This window comes from Gambusia affinis, linkage group LG22 (assembly GCF_019740435.1).
Source record: "Gambusia affinis linkage group LG22, SWU_Gaff_1.0, whole genome shotgun sequence".
Lineage (NCBI taxonomy): Eukaryota > Metazoa > Chordata > Actinopteri > Cyprinodontiformes > Poeciliidae > Gambusia > Gambusia affinis.
Genome location: NC_057889.1, coordinates 817,914 through 841,466, shown reverse-complemented (window position 1 = coordinate 841,466; position 23,553 = coordinate 817,914). Strand labels below are relative to the sequence as shown.

The following is a 23,553-nucleotide window of genomic DNA, read 5'->3' as shown; positions in this document are numbered from 1 at the left end:
TGCACTACAAAATATCAACTTATTCAACTGCTGAATAAACTTATTTTATTTTGAAGCTCCTTTGACCGGAAATGAGGCTCATCACATTCGACTTGTTCTGGATGATCCGACCTGGATTCAGCCATATTCCCACTGATCAGCCACACCGGCAGGCGCCTCAAACTGACCAAAAACCGCCCGTAGACCCCCTGTACGCCGCGGCCCGATTCCGACGGACGCCCCGAGTCCAGTCGGTTCAGGTTCGGAACTCCTGGCTGCGTTCCTGGACTGATAGACCGACCGGGGGATATGGAGCTGCGGCGGTCAGCCTGAGAGTCGACGGTCTTACCGACGTCCCGATTCTGAGCGGAAAGTCCAGATTTACCGGATTAAAGCCGATGTGCAGGGCGGACAGCCGCGGGCCTGCTGGCTGTTCGGCTCACGACGCGACGGGCCGGCTGTAACGGAGCGCAAGGCGGCCAGAACTCTGCGACATCCCGGCGGCTCAAAATGTCGGGAATGTTTTCCCGGAGCTAACGGGCTAGCTGCTGCTAGCAGCCTCGGCAGGAAGCGGAGCCTCGGCGGCGGCGGCGCAGACGCGGTGAGCGGGGCGGGCGGCAGCGGGAGTCGGATCGGGGGAGCGGAGCGTTCCAGCCGGGTAGGATGTCGGCTCAGGAGCGGCTGCGGCGGCTGGAAGAGCTGCTGCTGGAGCAGAAGGAGGCGGGATGCCTGAGCGTGGAGGCGCTGCTGGACCTGCTGCTCTGCCTCTACACCGAGTGCTCCAACTCCCCGCTGAAGAGGGAGAAGCACATCACCGAGTTTCTGAACTGGGGTAAGAACCGTAGACCGGAACCGGCTCTTCTCACTGAACAGGTCCGGACCGGGAGCATCTGAGGGGTGCTGGATGATCTGGACGGGTTCTGCGGGCTTCTTCCGGTTAGGAAATGACAGGAGCTTTGATGGGAGCTCTGGAAACGATCAGGGATCTGTTCTGGGATCCCTGGGAAATCTGTGGGTGTGGTCCTGGGAGGAAGGAGCAGAGGAACCGCAACTGAGCCTCTAACGATGGGAAGAAGATCCAGAGTCACTGATTTTAGGAAGACAAGCTCTAATTCTTCCTCTGGATTATTCCAGAAAGTCCAACAAGCTGAGGCCACAGATCAGGCTTTAACTGAGCCAGTTCCGATTTCTGGTTTGCTTTAATCTACTGCAGGTCTCCTTTTAAAGGGGCAGTGTCACCTTAAAATGGCATCAAAATCAAACCTGCAGTGTTGCTTTCTTCTATGTATGTTTGAGAAATCCTTAAATCTCCATGGCAACCATTCGGTCCAAAACCTAGCCCCACCTTTGAGTTGTAGCTCCTCCCCCTCTCAGCTCCTTCAGACTAGCCAGCAGCAATTAGCCACCAGCTGCTGAGCTCTTTGTAGGAGCTGCTGCTCAGAGCAACGCTGGTAAAAATGTTTAAAGAGTTAATAGAGGAGCCATGTTGGGATGACTTCCTGGAGGCGGAGCCTCAGAAAGAGCAGGAGATTTTAAAGAGACAGAGGCCCAATTTCAGGGCGTTATGTCATATTTGATGTATGTAGCGTTACCTGACAACAGGAGGTGACAGTTTCTGGATTATGCTACAAAATGACACCATCTTTCTGAGAAACACGTTGCTGCCCCTTTAAAGAGGGTAGAACATAAAATCAAATCATCTGCAGGTTTCGTGATTCAACAACTAAAAAATGTGAGTTTTTCTGCCCATCACCAATGAGGGGAGTCGGAGGGGAAGCGGGCTGACCCGGTCCGGGCCTGGTTCTGCTCACAGCCAGAACCGGGCCTGGTTCTGCTCACAGCCAGAACCAGGCCCGGCTGAGCGTGGAGGCTGCAGCTGCCTGGTGGCCCAGTTTGTCCTGGTTCAGTCTGTCCCTGTTTCAGAGCCTGTCCTGATTTAAATGACCTGGATCCAGGAGCTGCTTAAGGCTCAGATGCTCCGGTCGGGTTCTGCTCGGCTCCGGTCGGGTTCTGCTCGGCTCCGGTCGGGTTCTGCTCGGCTCCGGTCGGGTTCTGCTCGGCTCCGGTCGGGTTCTGCTCGGCTCCGGTCGGGTTCTGCTCGGCTCCGGTCGGGTTCTGCTCGGCTCCGGCTGAATTTGGAGGTTTAATGTCAGTTTGAATGAAGCATGAAGACGTCAGCAGAATAAATGGACAAAACCATGAGAGCTGCTGTAAAGCAGAACCAGATTCTGAACCGTTACTGTCTGTAACGGATCTCTTCAGAACAAAGTAAATCCAGAACCAGGCGTCATGAGAGTCCAAAAGATTTAGTTACACGTTTGAGAATATTTTAGTTTTTTTAGGAAAGTGAGTTCATCCCATCTGAATGAAGATCAGAAATAATATCAACATTCTGATATTTATTTGCTCTTCATGGTTTTAGTGGCAGTTCAGTGTTTTCAACAGATTTCTGGTTGGATTCAGAAACAAAAGTCACTCAGTGGTACCAAACGGGTCGGGTTTATGGTCCCATTCTCTTCACACTACAGATGTTGACTTACGAGAGATCACATCATCTTAGAGGTTCTGGTGGTTCTGGTGGTTCTGTGGACGTGTTGAGTGACGCCAGGAGCTCCACCCTAACCGGACTCTACCGTTGTCAACTGAAACGGACCCAGGAATGGTGCGGTACCGGACCATCTGTTGCCGTACCGCTCAGTGGAAATGTCAGTCTGTGTCATCCCTTCCAGAACCGGGTTGGTTCTGTTTGGATCATCGTCTGGTCAGAACCTGTTGGTTGCCACAGCATGATGCTTCCTGATTAGAAGGTCTCGTCTTCTGTCTCAGTCTTGGTCTCATCTGAACACCGGACCTCTGACCAGAAGGTCCGGACCTTCTGGTCTCTCATCCTGGTTATCGGGCCATTTTGGGTCAAATTGTTGCCGTTCCAGCAGAACACTGGTACCAAACCTTCATCCAAACTGGCATCAAACTTGCTGGACTTTTCTTAAAAACTGGGTCAGAACCAGACATTAACCAGTTGTTGATGTTTACATTTAAACGGTCCAAACTGAAGGCCCAGATTAACCCGACCTTCCTGCCGATGATGAGCAGAAACGAGCCGCTGGTTGCCGGGGAAACGCAGACGTTTCTTTAATCTGAAAACAAATTGAGGCTCCATCACTTGTTGCCATGGTGACACCGCAGGAATCCTTCTCTGAAGGGGATAAAAACTCTGGATCTGGATCGGACCCGTCTGGGAAGTTCTCCAGAATGGCCTGAGGTCCTGCCTGCGCTCGGTTCTGGTTCTGGTTCTGGTTCTGGTTCTGTGGTTTCTATTCTGGGCTCTGCTTCAGAGTGACCCACATAAATCTGATCCCAGATCAGATGAATTAAAGATGCTTCAGGGCCGGCGGTCTGCGGGGCTCCAGCGCCTCCAGATCGGGTCGGTTCTGTTGGCCCGGTGTTCTCCAGAACCTCTGAGGTCCGACGTGTGTTTGTGTGTCTGCAGTGAAGCCGTTCACCAGCCGGGTGAAGGACATGCGGCTGAAGAGAGACGACTTCGAGATGCTGAAGGTGATCGGACGAGGAGCCTTCGGGGAGGTAGGACTCCTGATCCGGTTCTACTCTGGTCCGGTTCTACTCTGGTCCGGTTCTGTACCGGTCCGGTTCTACTCTGGTCCGGTTCTGGCTGGACGTTGATCCAGTTCTTTGGGTCTGGTTAGAATTGGAAAGGAAAAATAAGAGAATAGGAGAATTTTTCTGATTTCCAGACTTTATTTTCTGTCCTGGTCTCTAAAGGTCGTCTCTTTCCTTCTCTGTGACCTTCATCCCTCCTTCATGTTTTTCTTTCACTCCTATATTCCTCCCTTACATTCCTCCTCCTCTCCTTCCTTCCTTCCTTTCTCTCTTATTCCTTCTTTCTTCTGTTTTTTGTAAGCATCCTTCTCTTCTGTCCTTGTTTCCTTTCCTTCTTTGTCTTCTTTCTCTCTTCCTTGTGGCCTTTTATCTTTCCTTTGTTTTGCAAACTTCAAACTGAATATATAATTGTTAATAAATATAAATATGTAACCAGAGGAACAAACAATAAATAATCTCTTTCCACTTCCTGATGAAAATCCTAAACTTCCTGAGTGGAAACGGTTTTAAAGCTGAAACGGCGTTTTGGCTCTAAACCGGGTCAGAAGAACCCGGTTTAAAATGTTGGTCAGAACCCAGAATCTGGGTCCATGCGCTGCTGGTCAAGCTGGGTGCTGAACTTTGACCCCAGCATGATGTTGTTTGCTCTGGCTGTAGCACTGTGATAACGGGTCCAGTCAAAGTCCAGGTCCAGCAGGGAGTGTAAACACCCCAGATGGTTCTGCTACAGCTCACCAACCCGTCCAAGGTCACTAATAAATGAAATTTATTAACTTCTCTATTAATACAGATCATCATATGTCAGATTAAAACCAGCTGCTGTTGCCATGAGTTACGACTCTAAACATCTGGTCTTCAATATGAAGTCATGGCGACGTTAACAGAGACGCATCGATTAATTCAGCCGACATCAACATCCAACTGCTGATTACAGACATTAAATATATTCCTCTATTCTGACCGACCTCTGACCTCTGCTTCAGTTAAACGCTCGCATCACAGTCACATGACCAAACAAAGGTCACATGACCAAACAAAGGTCACATGACCAAACAAAGGTCACATGACCAAACAAAGGTCACATGACCAAACAAAGGTCACATGGCCAAACAAAGGTCACATGACCAAACAAAGGTCACATGACCAAACAAAGGTCACATGACCAAACAAGGTCACATGGCCAAACAAAGGTCACATGACCAAACAAAGGTCACATGACCAAACAAAGGTCACATGGCCAAACAAAGGTCACATGACCAAACAAAGGTCACATGACCGACTCCCTCCCCATCCAAACAGATCGGTCTGGTTTGACCTATCAGATCGATTCTGTGTGAAACATCACAGTAGATGAAAATGGAAACGTTCAAAATAACATCCTCAATTATGTAAAAATATTTTTTCGCTCACTTGTGATTTTTTGGTTTGTCTTTTCTGGGAAAGAGTCGGTGCACTAAGGAGGAAATGGAAACACATTTACCAGATAAGTTCAAACGTAGCGAACGTCTCCAAACACCGGAGCCTTACCAGAGGCACCACACTGAACAAATTCAACGTCACTTAACAACCTCTACTTCCTGTTTATCACAGCCTCGTGTTGCTGTGATAACAGGATCGATTCGCTCCAACCCAGAAACTGAAACACAACATTTTGTGTTTTGCAGCATTAAAACAAATTGTTCAAAATTTGCAGGAGAATTGGTTTAAACGTGGCTACTGATTGGAATAAAATCAATAAGTTGATTTAGCTGAAAACCGATTGAACTTCAAATGAAGATAAATCTGAATGTCGTCTGCATACTGATGTTTTATTTCCCTCATCAGTCTGGGCAGACGCTGTTTGGCTCGGTTATTAGCCTGTTAGCTTTGCAGCGACCCGACTGCCTGGTTCTGGTGAGTCCTGGAGCGTAGAAACGCCACTCTAGATCAGCAGGAAGTTGTCTGGATTCCCTCCTACAGGAAGTCCTTCCTCTTATTGTTTCCAGCTCTGAATGACTCCTGGCTGGGATCGGTTCTGATCCGACTGGACTCGTGTTTCTGTCCGTTTCCAGCAGCCGAGCTCAGACAGAGGTCAAAACCTTTAACCAATAGTTACAGAGTTTCTAGAGCAGCTCTGAATTTACTTTGGGTTTGGATTTTATTCCAAATTCCTGAGAATAGGAAGGATGTGGACGGGATGAGATCCAGCAGGAAGTGAGAGTTTCCTGCACTTCCTGTTCAGGCGGCAGCGTTCCTCCTTCGCTCACAGGTTCCTCAGGAACGCTCGCTTGAGCAACCAGCTGATCCGCGCTGGTGCTGATGTGTGTGTGTGTGTGTGTGTCGCCCACATACCAGAGGAAAGGTGTGCCGCAGCCACACCTGCCCGCCGCCTCGGGACTCAAACACACTTGCATCGCCGTGTTGCTGTGCTTGTGGGGAACATCCTGAACCGACAGCTTTGGGTCGGAGCGGAGCGGGCGTGGCCGGGCAGGTATTCCAGGTGTGGCTGTTTTTGTTCAGCCGAAGCTCTTAAAGGTGCAGCTGTGCTCTGGAAGCTCAGTTTAATCTCTAAACAAACTCCATTAAAACTCCTTAGTGGAGAAATGAAACCTGAAGCTGCCAAAGGTCAGAAAACAACATGAAGAACAGAAAGTCCAGTTTCAGTTCGCAGCATCCACTCAGCTGATCACAAAACGGAACAATTTGTGTCGGGTATGGTGGTGGCAGGATGATGCTGCGGGGGAAACTGTTGAGTTGATAAATACAGAACAATCGAACGTTTTTTATGTTGAAAGAACAAAAATCAACAATCAAATCTTCTGAAAAAGTTAGAAACTCTCGATTTGGTCGGTTGCTAAAAATGTTCAGCTAAATTTTCTGATAGATGATCTATTGGATTAATCTGAGGTTTGGACAAACAAACATGACCCATTTTCACCACAAACCTTTAAACAGAACAGCGCCGTACCGATTCATCAAATGTTTTTAGTTCCTCCATTGTTAAAATTCCTGGAGGCAAATTATCTTCCTCAAAGCTTCATTAAATCATGTTTTACTATTTACTCCATGTTTTTAGGCCGGATGATTATTTGCGTTGCGCAACGCTCTCACGTCTGCCGAAGAGTTGTTGACGAAAGCTAACTGCTGTTAGCATAACACAGAGTGAGCAAACGGCCTCTTTTCCCTGGAAATGTTGAGTTTTCATCAAACATCCGACACAAAATCTATAAATGGTGAAAAGAGAGAATTTATCTATCAAGTTAACTGGAGATGAATGCATCAGTTTAATTTAATCATGTGAATAATTGATTGATTATTAGTGATGATCAGCTTGTGTTGTACTGAAGCTTTAATCTGGAGCATCGTTGGCCGTGTTGACGCTCCCTGGTTGCTGCAGGTTGCCGTGGTGAAGATGAAGAACACGGAGCGCGTTTACGCCATGAAGATCCTGAACAAGTGGGAGATGCTGAAGAGAGCCGAGGTGAGTCCAGCCTTCCTCCTCTTCATCACACGTTGCTGCCGTGTTGCCAACATGTTGCCGGCGTCTCCTCTGTGCAGACGGCGTGTTTCCGGGAGGAACGGGACGTCCTGGTGAAAGGGGACAGTCAGTGGATCACCACTCTGCACTACGCCTTCCAGGATGACAACTTCCTGGTAGGTCCGGTGGATTCTGAACCGCCTGATGTTGCTGAGACTTGTTGACAGACTTGTTGCTGTGTTGCAGTACCTGGTGATGGACTACTACGTGGGCGGAGACCTGCTGACGCTGCTCAGTAAGTTTGAGGACCGTCTCCCTGAAGACATGGCCAGGTTCTACGTGGCAGAGATGGTTCTGGCCATCCACTCCATCCACCAGCAGCAGTACATCCACAGGTAGCTGCTGCCCATTGGAGGAATGACTCGAATGCTGCCCCCTGGTGGAGCCTTCAGGCGTCCTAACTGTCTAAATGTTGCTTTTCCAGAGACATCAAACCGGACAACGTTCTGCTGGACGTCAACGGTCACATCCGGCTGGCCGACTTCGGCTCGTGTCTGCGGATGATGGAGGACGGAACGGTAAGCTACTTCCTGTAGCGCCTGGCTTACAGGAAGTAGGCACCTTACAGCGAAGCGTTGTAACGTTATGAAGGTAGAAGCTTAAATGTTGCCTTTAAGGCCATCATCAGTTTCCTTTAGTAGTGAATTCACTGCCATCATTCTTTAGACCTCATGCTGACAAACTGTTACATATTTCATCATAACCTGCAGCTGGTCGATACCTGGTGTCCACACGTCCTTAAAAAGTCTTAAATGTATGTAACTAATATTAAGGCCTTAAATTAAGACTGTTAATAGAAAACAAGTCGGCCTTAAATAATCACACGTCTTAAATTTTGTCTTGGTTGGACAGTTTAGTTTTTTCTTTCAGTCAAAAGTTTGAATCAACATTTTTATTTCAGACAATTGATGTTAATGCTAACTAGCGACTAGCATCCCATACTGGCTAAGTGGACATTTATTATCACTTTGCAGGTTGAAGTAGAAAGTCTTAAATTTAATTCATAATGGTTTTAAAAAACCTGCAGAAACATTTTAATAAACGTGGAAATCATGTGACTGAACTGAACTGAACTGAACTGAACTGAACTGAACTGAACTGAACTGAACTGAACTGGTCTGAACTGAACTGAACTGAACTGAACTGAAATGAACTGAACTGAACTGAACTGAACTGAACTGAACTGAACTGAACTGAACTGAACTGAACTGAACTGAACTGAACTGAACTGAACTGAACTGAACTGAACTGAACTGAACTGAAATGAACTGAACTGAACTGAACTGAACTGAACTGAACTGAACTGAACTGAACTGAAATGAACTGAACTGAACTGGTCTGAACTGGTCTGAACTGAACTGAACTGGTCATGCATTCCACACTGTGAGTAATGAGGCAAGACTCAGCGAGTTCCTATCTGAACAGGAGGAAAGCCGATCGCTCCACAGCCAAGAAAACAGAAAAGATCCGGATGTTTAAATAAAATAAATTTAAGTCGATCTCATCCTGATCTAATCGTGGTGTTTATAAAACCCGATCATGTTTCCAGGAACCAACAGGTTCTGCTCAGGTTCTGGCAGTTTGTTCCTGATCCCAGGAGATTTTAATAAAGTCAACAGGAAGCCGATCCATTTTTACAGTGAAGGGATTCACTCAGAGGAGGGTCCTGGAAAGTCTGGGAACACCTGGAAACATATTCCAGGATTCTCCATGACTGGAAAACAGAATTAAACAAACTTCCTTCTTTCCCTCCTTCCTCCCTCCTTCCTTGTCTCCTGTAACCTGAGTCAGACCCGTGCCGTTCTGATCGGGTCGGTTCGGTTCAGTTGATTTCTCTGCAGCTGAACTTCAGAAAGAAAGAAAAGATGTAATTTACTTCAGAATAAAAGCCTCTGCTTCCTGTTGCGTGTGCGCTGCAGGTGCAGTCGTCTGTTGCCGTGGGAACCCCGGACTACATTTCCCCAGAGATCCTGCAGGCGATGGAGGACGGGATGGGCCGCTACGGGCCGGAGTGCGACTGGTGGTCGCTGGGCGTCTGCATGTACGAGATGCTGTACGGAGAGACGCCGTTCTACGCCGAGTCGCTGGTGGAGACCTACGGCAAGATCATGAACCACGAGGTCAGAACCGGAACCAGAACCGGAACCAGAACCGCTGAGCCGGCAGAGATCCAGGCAGAATGTTCCTGATGTCAGGAAGTTTGTTTTGATCCGAACCTCAGAGGAGAAACTGACAAACTGAAGGAAACGAACAACGAGAGACGGCTAGGATCCTTTCCTTACTGCACATCCTTCCTTCCTTCCCTACTTTTCCTTCCTCACTCCTTTCTCTTTCTTCCTTCCATCCTGCCTTGCCACCTTTCTGTTCTTCCTTTTTTATTTTTCCTTCCTTCACAGCAAGCAAGATTTGCTCCAGTAACTAACTCGCTCACTCTTTGGTTGCTTAGCAACAGCCTGTCCTGCGCAGCAGCAGTTTCAAGTTTCTCCATCGGGTCTCATAGCTGCTTAAAATAAAAACGGTGTGAAATGAAACCTGGCTGAAACAGGAAATGACACGCCACCAGTTTAGCTGGATGTCGCATATCTAATAAAACTAATCAATAATAATTTGGTAATTATTGACCAGGATCATGATTAGTATTGTGGTTTTCAGCCATATTGTCCAGCTCCATCTTCTATTCTTCCTGAACCCAGAATGTAATCAGATTACTCTGGCTGGAGTCTTGCTGCCGTTTCCAGGTTACGGTTCGTCTCCAGACTCCTGTCCTACTTCCTGTCCTCTAAATGGGAGCGTGTCCCTCAGTGGACGGACGTCTCTCTCTCTTTTTGCTCGTCCCCCGGTCCTGACTTCCTGTCTGGTTTCCAGGAGCGTTTCCAGTTCCCCTCCCATGTGACCGACGTCTCTGAAGATGCCAAGGATCTGATCCAGCGGCTGCTCTGCTCCCGGGAGCGCCGGCTGGGCCTCAACGGCATCTCGGACTTCAAGGGCCACGCCTTCTTCAGCGGCATCGACTGGGACAACATCCGCTCCGCCGAGGCGCCGTACATCCCCGACGTCTCCTCGCCCACCGACACCTCCAACTTCGACGTGGACGACGACGTCCTGAAGAACCCGGTGAGGCCCGGAGCGGACCGGAACCAGAACCTCCGGTCGTCCTCCGCTGCTCCTTCACGGCTCTGTTTGTCTTCAGGACATCGGACCGCCGGTGTCTCACACCGGCTTCACCGGCCAGCACCTCCCCTTTGTTGGCTTCACCTTCACCACCGACAGCTGCTTCTTGGACCGCAGCGCGGCCGGCCGGGCGGCGCCGGGGGTCCGAACGGAGCCAGACGGCGGCGGCGGCTCAGAGGTGGAGGCGTTTGAGAAGAGGATCCGCCGCCTGGAGCAGGAGAAGCAGGAGCTCAACCGCAAACTGCAAGGTGGGAAAACGCCTGGGGAAGGAACCGGCTGGTTCCGGTCCTGGTCCTGACCCGGTCCTCTGACCCTGACCCGGTCCTCTGACCCCTCAGAGTCCACCCAGGCCCTCCAGGCTCCGGCGCGGGGAGGAACTCTGGCCCGGGACAAAGAGATCAAGAAGCTGAACGAGGAGATCGACCGGCTCAAGAAGAAGCTGGCAGGTCAGTGAGTCGGTCCGGTTCCGGCCTCTGTCGGCCCGGATCTGATCCTGACCCGTTCTCCTGCAATGTGGCAGACTCTGATAGGCTGGAGCACCAGCTGGAGGAGGCCGTCACGCTCAGGCAGGACTACGAAAGCTCTGCCTCCAAGATGAAGGCCCTGGAGAAGCAGGTGAAGTCCCTGAGGCAGGAGAAGGACGACATCCACAAGGTAACGTCCCCTCCACCCTCCCTGTCCCCTCCACCCTCCCTGTCTCCTCCACCCTCCACGTCCCCCCTGTCCCCTCCACCCTCCCTGTCCCCTCCACCCTCCACCCTCCCTGTCCCCTCCACCCTCCACCCTCCCTGTCTCCTCCACCCTCCCTGTCTCCTCCATCTCCTCTCCGTCCCCTCATGAAGTCAGAGTCTCCAAACCTCCTCTCCCTCTGAGCAGCAGCTGGCCGACTCCCTGGAGCGTCTGCGCAGCCAGACCAAGGAGCTGAAGGAGGCGCACTCCCAGAGGAAGCTGGCCCTGCAGGAGTTCTCGGAGCTGTCGGAGCGGATGGCTGAGCTGCGCTCCTCCAAGCAGCGCCTGTCCCGCCAGCTGAGGGACAAGGAGGAGGAGATGGACGCGCTCATGCAGAAGATGGACGCCCTGAGACAGGAGATCCGCAAGACAGAGAAGAACCGCAAGGAGGTGAGGAGGGCTCAATGAAACTCTTCAAAATAAAAGACTCTTTACTAGAGAAGCTTCCTGCAGACTGTCAGGAACACCTGAGACTTTTAAAGTATAATTTAGTGTCAGATTTTGGTAAATGTTGCTGTTGAAAGTGAAATCCTGTATTAGCCTTTAATGCTCAGACTCGATTCACAGGCCGACCCACTCTGGCCATCACACTCTCCACTTCTTACTGACAAACACACTTCTTCCACACACCCTGCTCTGTTTGACTAGTAGAATTAATTAAATCTTTCTTCAGTGATAATCTGGTTTATCTTTGAGTTTTCAGTCATATTTCTTGGTGTGGAAATTCATTTTCAGACCAAATATGACAAAAGATTGATCGTCGTGAAGCTGCAGTTACTTTTCACGGCCACCAGAGGGAGACATGTTTCATTCATTTCCACATTGAAGAGACTTTTCTGTTGAACTTTGACATCTGAAGTGTTAAATATTGTGAGAATATTTTTGTCAGAAAGTGAAACTCTCATTCATCCCACACACTGACACGTTTCCAGACTTTATTTCTTGTCACTTTCATAATTCTGACTTACAAGAAATGAAAACCCGGAATTACAAAACCACATCAGATCAATATAAAAATATTTTAAAAATTCTGTGAACCTGTCCGGGAACAACCAGTTTCTGTAGCAAAGACCGTTTGTGTCTTTTTCTCCTCCAGCCAGCCCATATTAATAATAATAATAATATTTATAATAATAATACTATTATTATAAATATTATGGGTTTTAAGGACTGTCTGTGAAGTCTTCCAGATGTTCCTGTATTTATTTTTATTCATGTTTTGCTCCTTAAGCAGTGATCCTTTCACAATAAAAGCCTTTGTTTGTGTGCCAGCTGGAGGCTCAGCTGGATGAGGCGAAGGCGGAGGCGTCGAAGGAGAGGAAGCTGAGGGAGAACAGCGAAGTTTACTCCAAACAGCTGGAGACGGAGCTGCACAGCCTGAAGGTGGGACCAGAACCAGAACCAGAACCAGAGAGTCCTCTGCAGCAGCCCAGTCACCGTGGTTCTGTTTGCAGTCCCAGCAGGGCCGAGGAGCCGCGGTCGTCGTCGGCGGCGGCGGCGGCACGGAGTCCCAGCAGGAACTGTCCCGGCTGAAGGCGGAGCTGGATAAGAAGGTTCTGTTCTACGAGGAGGAGCTGCTCCAGAAGGACTCGGCCCATTCCGGCGAGATCAAAACGCTCCGCAAGGGCCTGCAGGAGTCAGAGGGGGCGCTGCTCGCCGCCAACAAGGAGCTGCTGCAGCTCAGGGACAAGCTGGACAAAGCCAACAGGGACAGGTGGGTCCCGCAGAACGGACTGGACCGGGTTGGGGCAGGACCGGGTTCTGATCCGGTGTATGTGTGGCTCTACAGGCAGAACGAGATGGACGACGCCGTCGCTGAGCTGAAGGAGAAACACGAGCGAGAGAAGAGCATGCTGACTGAAGAGAACCGCAAGCTAACGGCCGAGACGGACAAGGTGAGCCGACCCGTCCAGAACCACAGAGTGTTGATGTGAGAAACGCCGATCTAATCGGATCTCCTCCTGCAGTTGTGTTCGTTCGTGGACAACCTGACGGCTCAGAACCGGCAGCTGGAGGACGACCTGCAGGACCTGTCCTCCAAGAAGGAGAGCGTGGCGCACTGGGAGGCTCAGATCGCAGAGATCATCCAGTGGTGATTGGCTGATCCATCAGAACCGCCTCCTCCGCCCACCAGGGGGCGCCGTGCGCTCACAGCCGTTGTTTCCTCTCTGCTCAGGGTCAGCGATGAGAAGGACGCCCGCGGCTACCTGCAGGCGCTGGCCACCAAGATGACGGAGGAGCTGGAGACGCTGCGCAGCTCCAGCCTGGGGGCCCGACCTCTGGTAACCCCAACTCCCTCAGAACCGGGTCAGGTCTCTGGTTCCTGGGAACCTTCAGCACCGGCCCTCGTTTCAAAAGCTTAAACATGTTCCCTTCAGCAACAGAGAGGCTTTTATTGTGAAGGAGTGTGTTAATGTTGCGGTCCGACCCGTTGTAGTTCCTCAGTGTTGGTTCTGTTTTCTGACTCGCTCTGGCAGCCCGAGTCAGGAGTGGCCACGCCCCCTAGGAAGCCCTGGCCTCCTATTGGTGGAGACAGGATGGTGAGTGTTGGGCCATGAAGGAGTCGCTCCGCCTCATCTGTAGGACGTTTGCATGGCTAGCAGCATGTGGACCATCAACAGGACCGGTTCAAGGTTCTGGACCCGACTGAAGGAGTTCCTGAACTGGAACTGATCCAGGATCAGTTCCAGTTCTGGGCACCATTTGTTCTGGAAGCTCCAGCTAATGCTAAAGCAGATGGGCCAATATAGCATTAAGCTAAAGAACTACACCAATATGTTACCTAGCTGAAGCTAATGCTAATTAATTACACAACATTTAGTTGAAGCTAATGCTAAAGAGCTACATCCTTAATGCTAACATGCTGTGCCAGTGTAGTATTTAGCTTAAGCTAACACTAAACATGAATATAAACGACTTTTCTTCAAGACAGAGGTTAAACTTTATTCAACTAAAACTTTACAAAACAGCGTTAACTTAGTAAATTAGAGCTTTAGATTTAATGTAGCAGAAGCTAAGCGTGCTAGGCTACTGAAGGCTGCTGGTTTGGAGACGTTCCAGTTAAACCAGGATCCGAGTGAAAAGAGTGATTTTTATGAAGCGTTGTCGATCTTCCTGTCCTGAACCGCGGAACGTTTTCATCACATGCTTCCTCACTGTGTGCTTCATGGGCTGCTCTTCTGGCTGCTGTCCTGTGCTCATGATGCAGCCGCTGCAGTTTCATCCTGCTGTCCGTTCCTCCGTCCCGCTGCAGGACCCGCTGTGGAAGGTCCGGCGCAGCCAGAAGCTGGACATGTCGGCCCGTCTGGAGCTGCAGTCGGCTCTGGACGCCGAGCTGAAGGCCAAGCAGATGGTCCAGGAGGAGCTGCGCAAAGTCAAGGCTGCCATCATCAACCTGGAGAGGTCAGGGGTCACTTCGGAGGGAATGTTGTGTCGCTCGGCGCTGCCGCCTCTTACCCCTTTGTCTGTCCACCCGCAGTAAGCTGAAGGAGTCCGAGGAGAAGAGGCGGGAGTTGGTGGAGCAGGTGGAGACTCTGAAGAAGGAGGTGGATGAGAGCCGCTCCCGCTCCGACAAAGGTCAGGAATCTGTCCTGGACGCCGGCCCAGACCCGGTTCTGGCCCAGACCCGGTTCTGGCTCAGACCCGGCTCTGGCCCTGACCCGGTTCTGGCCCTGACCCGGTTCTGGCCCTGACCCGGTTCTGGCCCAGACCCGGTTCTGGCCCTGACCCGGTTCTGGCTCAGACCCGGTTCTGGCTCAGACCCGGTTCTGGCTCAGACCCGGTTCTGGCTCAGACCCGGTTCTGGCCCTGACCCGGTTCTGGCTCAGACCTGGTTCTGGCTCAGACCCGGTTCTGGCCCTGACCCGGTTCTGGCTCTGTGTTTAACTCCTTGTGTCTCTGCAGGCCTGAAGCTGCCAGACTTCCAGGACTCCATGTTCGATTACTTCAACACGTCTCCTCTGGTTCCGGACCTCACCTTCAGGGTGAGTCTGCTCGCCACGCTCTGACCAATCACAGCGCCAGCAGGTCTGATGACTAAATGACTGTTGCTTGTGTCTCTCTGTGACCTGGAGGCGTCACTTTGCTCCGCCTCCTCCCTGCTCGCCCTTTGGGAAGAAGTAAGTTTTTCCCGGCAGGTCCTTCGGCGTTCCTCCACCCATCCCAACGGTCCTCCGTCTGCCCCCTAGTGGTCACATCTAATCATAGCTGCTCACTAATGACAGGGAAGACCTCAGAGTGGCCACGCCCACTTTACGTAGTCCCTCCCACTGATTAAGCCCCTCCCACACATGAAGGTCCTCATAGTGTGTTCTCGTCTTCATCAGCCTGTAGTCGCAGCAGAACGATCAGAACCAAAGTCCTGATCAAGCAGAACCGCCCTCATGACTAAAACTCATTCTCTGTCGTTTTCAGACGGGAGATTTGGACTCCACCCCCGAGAAGACGCTCACCACGCCGCCTTCCCGATCCTCTGAGACCGAGGTCATCCACCCACGGTTCCAGTATCTGGAGGTTTGTGGTTGTAGAAGTTTGTTTACCGGCTCTGTTTGTGTCAACAGGACGGAAAAACGGCGTCGGTTCCTGAAAGCCCCTCCCCCATCTTACAGAGCTCAGCGCTGGCTACACTTAAGGTACGCCGCCGCCTCTGATTGGTTCTAACGACTCGACTCAAACTCGTTTCTGCAGATTGTTCCAGACAGTCGGACTGAAACAACCTTTCAACCTGTTCTTCAGGAAACTCTCTCCTCTCTCCTTCTTACACCAGGAGTTCCTCAGGGCTCCGCTCTCAGGAATCTCATCCTTGAATTCCATCTTTTGCAGATAAATCACATTTCACTCTTTGCTGATGACATTTAGATTTATCTTCCCAAAAAACAGGAACCCTTGTCTTTCTGAACCATTTATTGATTTGTCTTAATGAGAGTAATCCAGATTTTTGGGATTGAGCTCTAAATGATTACAGTAGAATCTGGATCATTGTTTTCTGGTTAAACTCTTTGAGTTTTGAACTCCAATTCTTTTTGTTTAGCCTGAGTGTTTCCTGTGTTTCCAGCCCAAAGCTCACCAGCTGAGCATCAAAACGTTCTCCAGCCCCACGCTCTGCTCCCACTGCACCTCCCTGATGGTGGGTCTCAGTCGCCAGGGATACGCCTGCGAAGGTAAATGTTTCAGCGGTTTCATCCGATGCAGAATCTGCTCGGTGCGTTGCTCATCTCTGTATTGATGGGTCCTCCATGCGTCTCCAGTCTGCTCCTTCATCTGCCATGTGGCCTGTAAAGACCACGCCCCCCTGCTGTGCCCCATCCCGGCGGATCAGGCCAAGAGGCCGCAGGGCATCGACGTCCAGAGGGGCATCGGCACCGCCTACAAGGCCTACGTCCGGGTAAGGCGTCCGGCCTCCAGCGGAGCGGCTCTCCGCCTCCTCGTCTTCTCCTGAGGTTCAGACGAAGCAGCCACGGCTTCAGAGTCTCTTGCTCCGTTTTGTTGCTGCAGATCCCGAAGCCCAGCGGCGTGAAGAAGGGCTGGCAGCGAGCGTTCGCCGTGGTGTCGGACTGCAAACTGTTTCTCTACGACATTCCAGAGGGGAAGTCCACCCAGCCGGGCGTGGTGGCCAGTCTGGTCCTGGACCTCAGGTGAAGTCCGGGTCAGAAGGTTTGTCATTGGAAGACGGACGTCTGTTTATTAAATGTTTGGGTTTGTTCCAGAGATGAAGATCTGTCCGTCAGCTCTGTGTTGGCGTCTGACGTAATCCACGCTACCAGGAAGGACATCCCCTGCATCTTCAAGGTAGGAAACCCCGCCTCCTGCGGCGCGCTCAGCTTCCTGCCGGCCGCCGCATCCTAACTGTCGCTGATGCAGGTGACGTCGTCGCAGCTGAGCTCGCAGTTCTCCCCGGTGTCGCTGCTGGTGCTGGCGGAGAGCGAGGAGGAGAAGAAGAAGTGGGTCCGGGTTCTGGAGAGCCTGCAGAACATCCTGACCAAGAACCAGCTGAAGAGCCAGCAGGTCCACATCCTGCATGAGGCGTACGACGCCTCGCTGCCCCTCATCAAGACGGCACTGTGCGCCGCTGTCCTGGGTCAGTACCGGCCGCGGTCAGAACCTCTCAGTTCTGCAGATCTGATGTCACGGTTCTTTTTCAGTCGGGTTGTGGACTTTTCCACTTGTTAAACCACAAAGTTTGTGTTTTCTTGGTGTTTTGTGTTTAGAAATACAAAATATTACAAATATTGTATAATTTGGTCCAAAACACACATTTATAAAAAACATTTGTACAAATAAAAATCTCAAATGTTTTTTTAATGATTAGTTTTGATTATCTGAACTTTAGTTTCTCTTTATGCTGATGACATGTTGCCAAATTATTTTGCTGCAAGCTGGTAAAAGTTTGATCTGGAAGATCAGCTAAATGTTTCTCCTGATGTCTGTTTGTCTGAGCAGATCGGGAGAGGATCGCTCTGGGAACAGAAGACGGGTTGTTCATCGTCGAGGTTACGAGAGACGGTGAGTCAGAAACGCAGCCGTTTCCCCAGAACACCAAGACATTTAGGAAACGTCTGTAGATTTTATCCATCCTTCATCCTTCAGTTCTTTGGTTCTGGTGATCCAGACTGGATGGTTTACAGTCGACCTGCGAAACGTTTCAGTGCCACAAGAAATTATTTCTAATCTTTTCCAGCTTTAAATGTCAGAATCATCCTGGAACATAAATCTGTTGGATGTTAGAGCCGGTGATGGCAGCATCATGCTGTGGGTTTGCTTTCTGCAGCTGGACCTGAAACCAGGACCGGGTCGGGTTCTGACACCCAGAGCTTAGAACCAAACAGAACCACCAGAACCCTGAGGCGGGTTCTGGTGGTTCTGATGGTTCTGGTGGTTCTGATGGTTCTGATGGTTCTGGTGGTTCTGATGGTTCTGTCTGTGTTGCAGTCGGGTTCTGGTGGTTCTGGTGGTTCTGATGGTTCTGTCTGTGTTGCAGTCATCGTCCGGGCAGCTGACAGTAAGAAGGTTTACCAGATCGAACTCATTCCCAAGGAGAAGATGGTGGCTCTGCTGTGCGGCCGGAACCGGCAGGTCCACCTTTACCCGTCAGGGGTTCTGGACGGGGCGGAGTCGTCCTTCGACACCAAGCTGGCAGAGACCAAGAACTGCCAAGTTCTGACCACCGGGCTGCTCCGACCCGGAGGCCCCGCCTGCCTGCTGGCCGCCGCCAAACGCCAGGTCAGAGACGTCGACGCCGCGGGCCCGGCCCGGTTCTAAACCCCGGCCCGGTTCTAAACCCCGGCCCGGTTCTAAACCCCGGTCCGGTTCTAAACCCTGGGTTCCGCCCCGCAGGTCCAGTGCTACGAGATCAGCCGGGCGAAGCCGTACCACAAGAAGCTGTGGGAGGTGCAGGCGCCGGGCACGGTGCAGTGGCTAGGCATGCTGCGGGACCGGCTGTGTGTGGGATACTCGTCCGGCTTCGCCCTGCTGGCGCTGCAGGGAGAGTCGTCGCCCATCAGCCTGGTGAACCCGGCCGACCCGTCCCTGGCCTTCCTGGCCCAGCAGCCCATGGACGCGCTGCACGCCCTGGAGGTCGGCGCCGGCGAGGTTCTGCTCTGTTTCAGCCAGCTGGGCCTCTACGTGGACGGGCAGGGCCGGCGCTCCCGGACCCAGGAGCTGATGTGGCCCGCGGCGCCGCTGGCCTGCTGTAGGTCACCAGAACTAATGATGTCATTAGGAGAAGCATAATATTGCTGTTTTATTGTCCAGTAATTTAATAATATTTTATCAAAAATCAATCAACTTTAAATTATGATGAATTTTTAACACTTTAAAGATTCAAAGTAAATAAACAAAATAAATGATGAAGTTCCTGGAAACATTTTATTCTGAGAACAAACGACCAAACTAAAACCTTTATCACATTTTATGAATGAATCAAATGGAAATTATTGATCTGGTTGTAATTCTATTGATTTATTGCTTATTGTAAACAGGCCTGTTGCCAGAACAAACCTGTTAAAATATTAATAACTCTACTTCCAATAAGTGAAATAAAATATTAATGAACATCTTTTCACATCATCCGTTCCTCCAGCGTTTCAGAATCGTTTTTCTGCTGATAATTTAGAAATATTGACAAGTCATTTAGTAACATACTGACTGTAAACTTCAGCAGCTTCACCTTTAAATGTTCATACAAAAACATTCAAAGTTACAAAATCACTGGAAAACTACAGGACAGGACTATAACAGGAAGTTCTTTGCAGTTATTAGAAATAAAAAATACTGTGATCCTGTACATTACAGTGAGAATCAGTGAAACATGGTGGTGGAGGTATCATGCTGTGGGATCATTTCATTTGTTTCTTTGTTCTTCAGGTTCGAACTCGTCCCACCTGACGGTTTACAGCGAGTACGGAGTGGACGTGTTCGACATCCACACCACCGAATGGGTCCAGACCATCTCCCTGCGCAAGGTAACCAATCAGAGCTCAGCGCTGACCGTGTCTCAGCCAATCAGAGCTGACCGTGTCTCAGCCAATCAGAGCTGACCGTGTCTCAGCCAATCAGAGCTGACCGTGTCTCAGCCAATCAGAGCTGACCGTGTCTCAGCCAATCAGAGCTGACCGTGTCTCAGCCAATCAGAGCTGACCGTGTCTCAGCCAATCAGAGCTGACCGTGTCTCAGCCAATCAGAGCTGACCGTGTCTCTCTCCCCAGTTCCGGCCCCTGAACGCTGAAGGAACGCTGAACCTGCTGAGCTCAGAACCGCCTCGCCTGGTTTACTTCAGCAACGCCTCGTCAGGTACAAACACAGAACCAGAACCAGAACCTGGACCGGAACCGGCTGACGGTTCTCTGTCTTGGCAGAGGGAGACCTCACCATCCCGGAGACGTCGGACCACAGCAGGAAGTTGATGGTTCGGACTCGCAGCAAGAGGAAGTTCCTGTTTAAGGTTCCAGAGGAGGAGCGGCTCCAGCAGAGGAGGTAAGTCGGATCCTCAGAACCAGGAAAAGCTTGAATTGATCGATTGATTGATTGATTAGTTCCCTCTGATGTTCTCCGTCTGCACCAAGTGTTGAGCTGTAATCTGTCAAAATGACAGACGGTCGTCAGGTTTTTCCATCGTTTAATTAAAAACTGACAGTTAAAGCCACAGCTGCCCCTCAGTGAGCTGCTGGGAAACTTCCTCTGCTGTGATGTCATCACCGTTCAGAATAACATGAGTGAGGAAGAGGGTCCTATTGAAGCCCCGCCCCTCTGCTTCCTGTTAAGATGGTCTTATTGAAGCCCCGCCCCTCTGCTTCCTGTTAAGATGGTCTTATTTAAGCCCCGCCCCTCTGCTTCCTGTTAAGCTGATCTTATTTAAGCCCCGCCCCTCTGCTTCCTGTCGTCAGGGAGATGCTGAGGGACCCGGAGCTCCGATCCAAGATGATTTCCAACCCGACCAACTTCAACCACGTGGCCCACATGGGACCAGGAGACGGCATGCAGGTCCTGATGGACCTCCCCCTGGTAACGCCTCTTCCTCCTCTTTCTCCTCTTCTCCCTCTCTTTCCTCTTCCTCCTCCTCCTCTTCCTCCCTGCATGGCATGTTCTCCTCTCACAGCTCTGGTCATCACTGACTCCTCCTCTCTTCTTTCCTTCCTCCTCTTCCTCCTCTTCCTCTCTGTTCAGGTCGGTGACCTCATCTCCCTCTCTCCCTCCCCGTCTCCTTCTCCCTCCTCCTCTTCCTCCCGTCACACCCTCATCTCCCCCCCCTCCAACTTTGAGCACATCTATCACATGACGTCGGCATCGGCCGGCGCCTTCTTGCAGAAGGAGGCCTCCTCTTCCTCCTCCTCCCAGCAGAGCCTCCTGCAGCCTTCCTCCTCCTCCTCCTCTCCCTCCATCTCCTCTCTGGGAAGGGTAGGCAGCTGCTCTCTTTCTCCTGCAGCTTCAGGAAAACAACAAACTCAGATTTCCTACAGATTGAAGGTGACTTGAACGCAGCGGCTTGATTTTTACCTGCTGCAGCGTTGGCTGGGTTGCCATAGTAACGGGGATGAAGAACTGAGCTGTGCTCCGGTTCTGAACCTGTTCACCTCAAAACGACCCAGAATTTAATTCATCTGTTTCATTTTTATGTTTTTTTCCTGGGAAATATCAAAATTATTTAAAATTTAAATAAATCTATATTTTTACTTAAATTTTACTTTAGTTTAATAAAACGACTTTACTAACGAATAAATTCTAACAATTTATTGATAATTGTTCAATTAAATCTCCACAATGTTGGAAAATTTTTTAAGTTTGTTCAGTTGTGCAAAAAAAAATTTGAATTTCTATTTTAATATTTTTTAGGTTTTTCACCTAAGAAATACATTTTCAAATTTATGGGATTTAAAAGTTTACATATTTTACTTAATTTGACAAATTAAGACTGAGTTTAATAGAATAAAATGATTTTAACGGAGAGATTTTATTAATCCATTAATCTCTCTGAAATATAAATAATCCATGGAAACGGATCAAATTATTGCCTGATTTTGTTGCTTTTATATTTTTACTCTGCTCCAGCAGCACCAGATTAATAATCTGGAATATTAATAATCCAGATTATTAATATTTAACTGAGCTCTCGGGTCGGTCAACGCGTCTCTTTGGTTCTGTGTTCAGAGTGTGATGCCCTCCGCCCAGGACGACCCAATCAGAGACAAGCCCCGCCCACTGTCCAGCATCTCCCGGCAACACAGGAGCAAGTCGCACATCACACGCACGGCGTCAGGTGAGAACCCGCCGGGTTGACCCGGGTCACACCGGCAACGCAACGGAAAATAGCATCCAGGAGCTAAATTGCTCAACTGTGTTTCGTTGCTCCGTTGCTCATGTTTGTGTTTGTTGGTCCAGATTTCAGTTCCGGAGCTTCAACACGCAGCGCCTGTGAGCCGGACCTGGACCTGGACCGAGAGGTAAATCCACCGCCGGCCCCCATTAAAGGCTGGTGCGTCCAAAGTGCGGCTTGTGGGCCGTTTGTGGCCCTCTGAAGGGTTTTAAGTGGCCCAACAAAACATCCGTTTTGAATTGTTTAAAATTTGATTTTCAGACACAATTTATTTATTAATCAGGTTTCACAAACATCCAGTAACCTTTACTGAAAAGTTTATTTTGAAAAGTTATCTGTACTAAGTTGATTAGTACAGGAAGTAGTTTAGAAGACAGTTTACTTCAAACAGAAACAGTAACTTTTTCCTCTTTGCAGAATAAAGTCTGTTTCTATTCTACATGGTATTTAGCAGAAGCTAATGTGCCAAAGTTAACCCAGCATGTCACTGACAAAATGAATTACAGCATATTATATCGCCCTCTACAGGATCAGATCTGTCATTACATGCCTACAGGACGTTTCTACAGGAAGTGGTTTCAGTTTTGTGGCTGTTGAGTTTTGTTAACTCTGTTGCTAATTTAGCATAATTAACTACAGTAAACATAAAGAACATCAGGAGATTTTAAACTGTTGCATTCTGGGTAGAGAACGTGACAGGAAATGGAACTGCTGCGCACAGACTTCAAAATAAGAGCATGAATATAAACTTTATTGAAATGAAAGTTTATAAAACTTTAGAATTTATCTGGAAAAATACATTTTCAAAAAGCTAAGTTAGCAAAGCTGCTACAGCGCTAAGCTAAAAAGTGTCGTTAGCATGTTAGCGGTAGTGTGTCCATTTCTAAAACTCAGTTTATTATTGAGTGAATTTTGTGCCTCATGGCTGAAAGTTTGTACACCCTGATTCTCACTATCTCTCTCTCTCTCGCCCTCGCTCGCCCAGCCGGACTCTGACTCCACCAAACACTCGACCCCCTCCAACAGCTCCAACCCCAGCAGCCCCCCCAGCCCCAACTCCCCCCACCGCAGCCAGCTGACTCTGGACAGCCTGGAACTGGAGCCCTAAGCCCCGCCCCTTGCACACGATAGGCCCCGCCCACCTACATGTATGTTGGGGGCGGGGCTTGTCGGACAGACTGAAGACTGGGAGTTTAGCTTTTACTTTGAGGATTTTATCATGACAGAGTGAGTCTGAGGTTACTGCTGCTTTTACCTGCTGGGAAGCCCCGCCCCTTTTCCCGGTTTTACCTGAATGGATTTGACCTGCTGGGAAGCCCCGCCCCCCCGCCCCGGTTCGACGGGCCTGGGACCAGTCACTTCCTGTTCTTCCTCTTCTGTATTAAAAACACTTTCCATGTGTTAGCCGCTCAGACGGACGGGAGGTCTCACTCTGAGGAAAAAAAGAAAAACACTGTATTAATTATTTTAAAGTTTTGTTAAGCTTGCACATCATCATCATCATCATTGTTGTTGTAGGAGAAAAATAATTTTGATTTGTAAATGATGATCTTTACTCTCCCCCCTCACCACCTTTCATCTGACTCCGCCCCCTGGCTCCGGACAGGTAGCAGGGGGCGGAGTCACACCTGGACACTACTGCTTTTACTTCTTCCAGAATCAGTTAAAGAATATTTGTAATGATGAAATGTTTAGCAGCCAAAAAACCACAATAAAGAACCAGAGAGTCTGA

The 23,553-nt window shown here is 49.8% G+C and overlaps 1 protein-coding gene across 5 annotated transcripts; it reads left to right on the top strand.

Moving 5' to 3' along the window:
* The first annotated feature begins 639 nt into the window (after nt 1-639).
* cdc42bpb (CDC42 binding protein kinase beta (DMPK-like)) lies at nt 640-23,553 on the top strand. Of its 5 annotated transcripts, XM_044107050.1 has the most exons (40): nt 640-811; nt 3,470-3,561; nt 6,974-7,057; nt 7,135-7,230; nt 7,301-7,449; nt 7,539-7,632; nt 9,034-9,234; nt 9,980-10,228; nt 10,305-10,533; nt 10,624-10,731; nt 10,806-10,939; nt 11,162-11,404; nt 12,287-12,397; nt 12,469-12,728; nt 12,804-12,909; nt 12,982-13,106; nt 13,191-13,296; nt 13,492-13,554; nt 14,268-14,416; nt 14,493-14,590; nt 14,918-14,997; nt 15,088-15,132; nt 15,428-15,496; nt 15,574-15,645; nt 16,068-16,173; nt 16,261-16,397; nt 16,508-16,647; nt 16,720-16,801; nt 16,874-17,090; nt 17,453-17,515; nt 17,991-18,232; nt 18,347-18,701; nt 19,376-19,473; nt 19,717-19,801; nt 19,867-19,984; nt 20,395-20,512; nt 20,675-20,905; nt 21,656-21,764; nt 21,887-21,948; nt 22,807-23,553. In XM_044107050.1, exons 1-40 carry the CDS (start codon nt 643-645, stop codon nt 22,927-22,929), a joined length of 5,418 nt encoding a protein of 1,805 aa, XP_043962985.1. In that variant the 5' UTR covers nt 640-642; the 3' UTR covers nt 22,930-23,553. The 5 variants fall into 5 exon arrangements, with proteins under 5 accessions (XP_043962985.1, XP_043962987.1, XP_043962986.1 ...); XM_044107052.1 differs by lacking the exon at nt 13,492-13,554; XM_044107051.1 differs by lacking the exon at nt 15,088-15,132.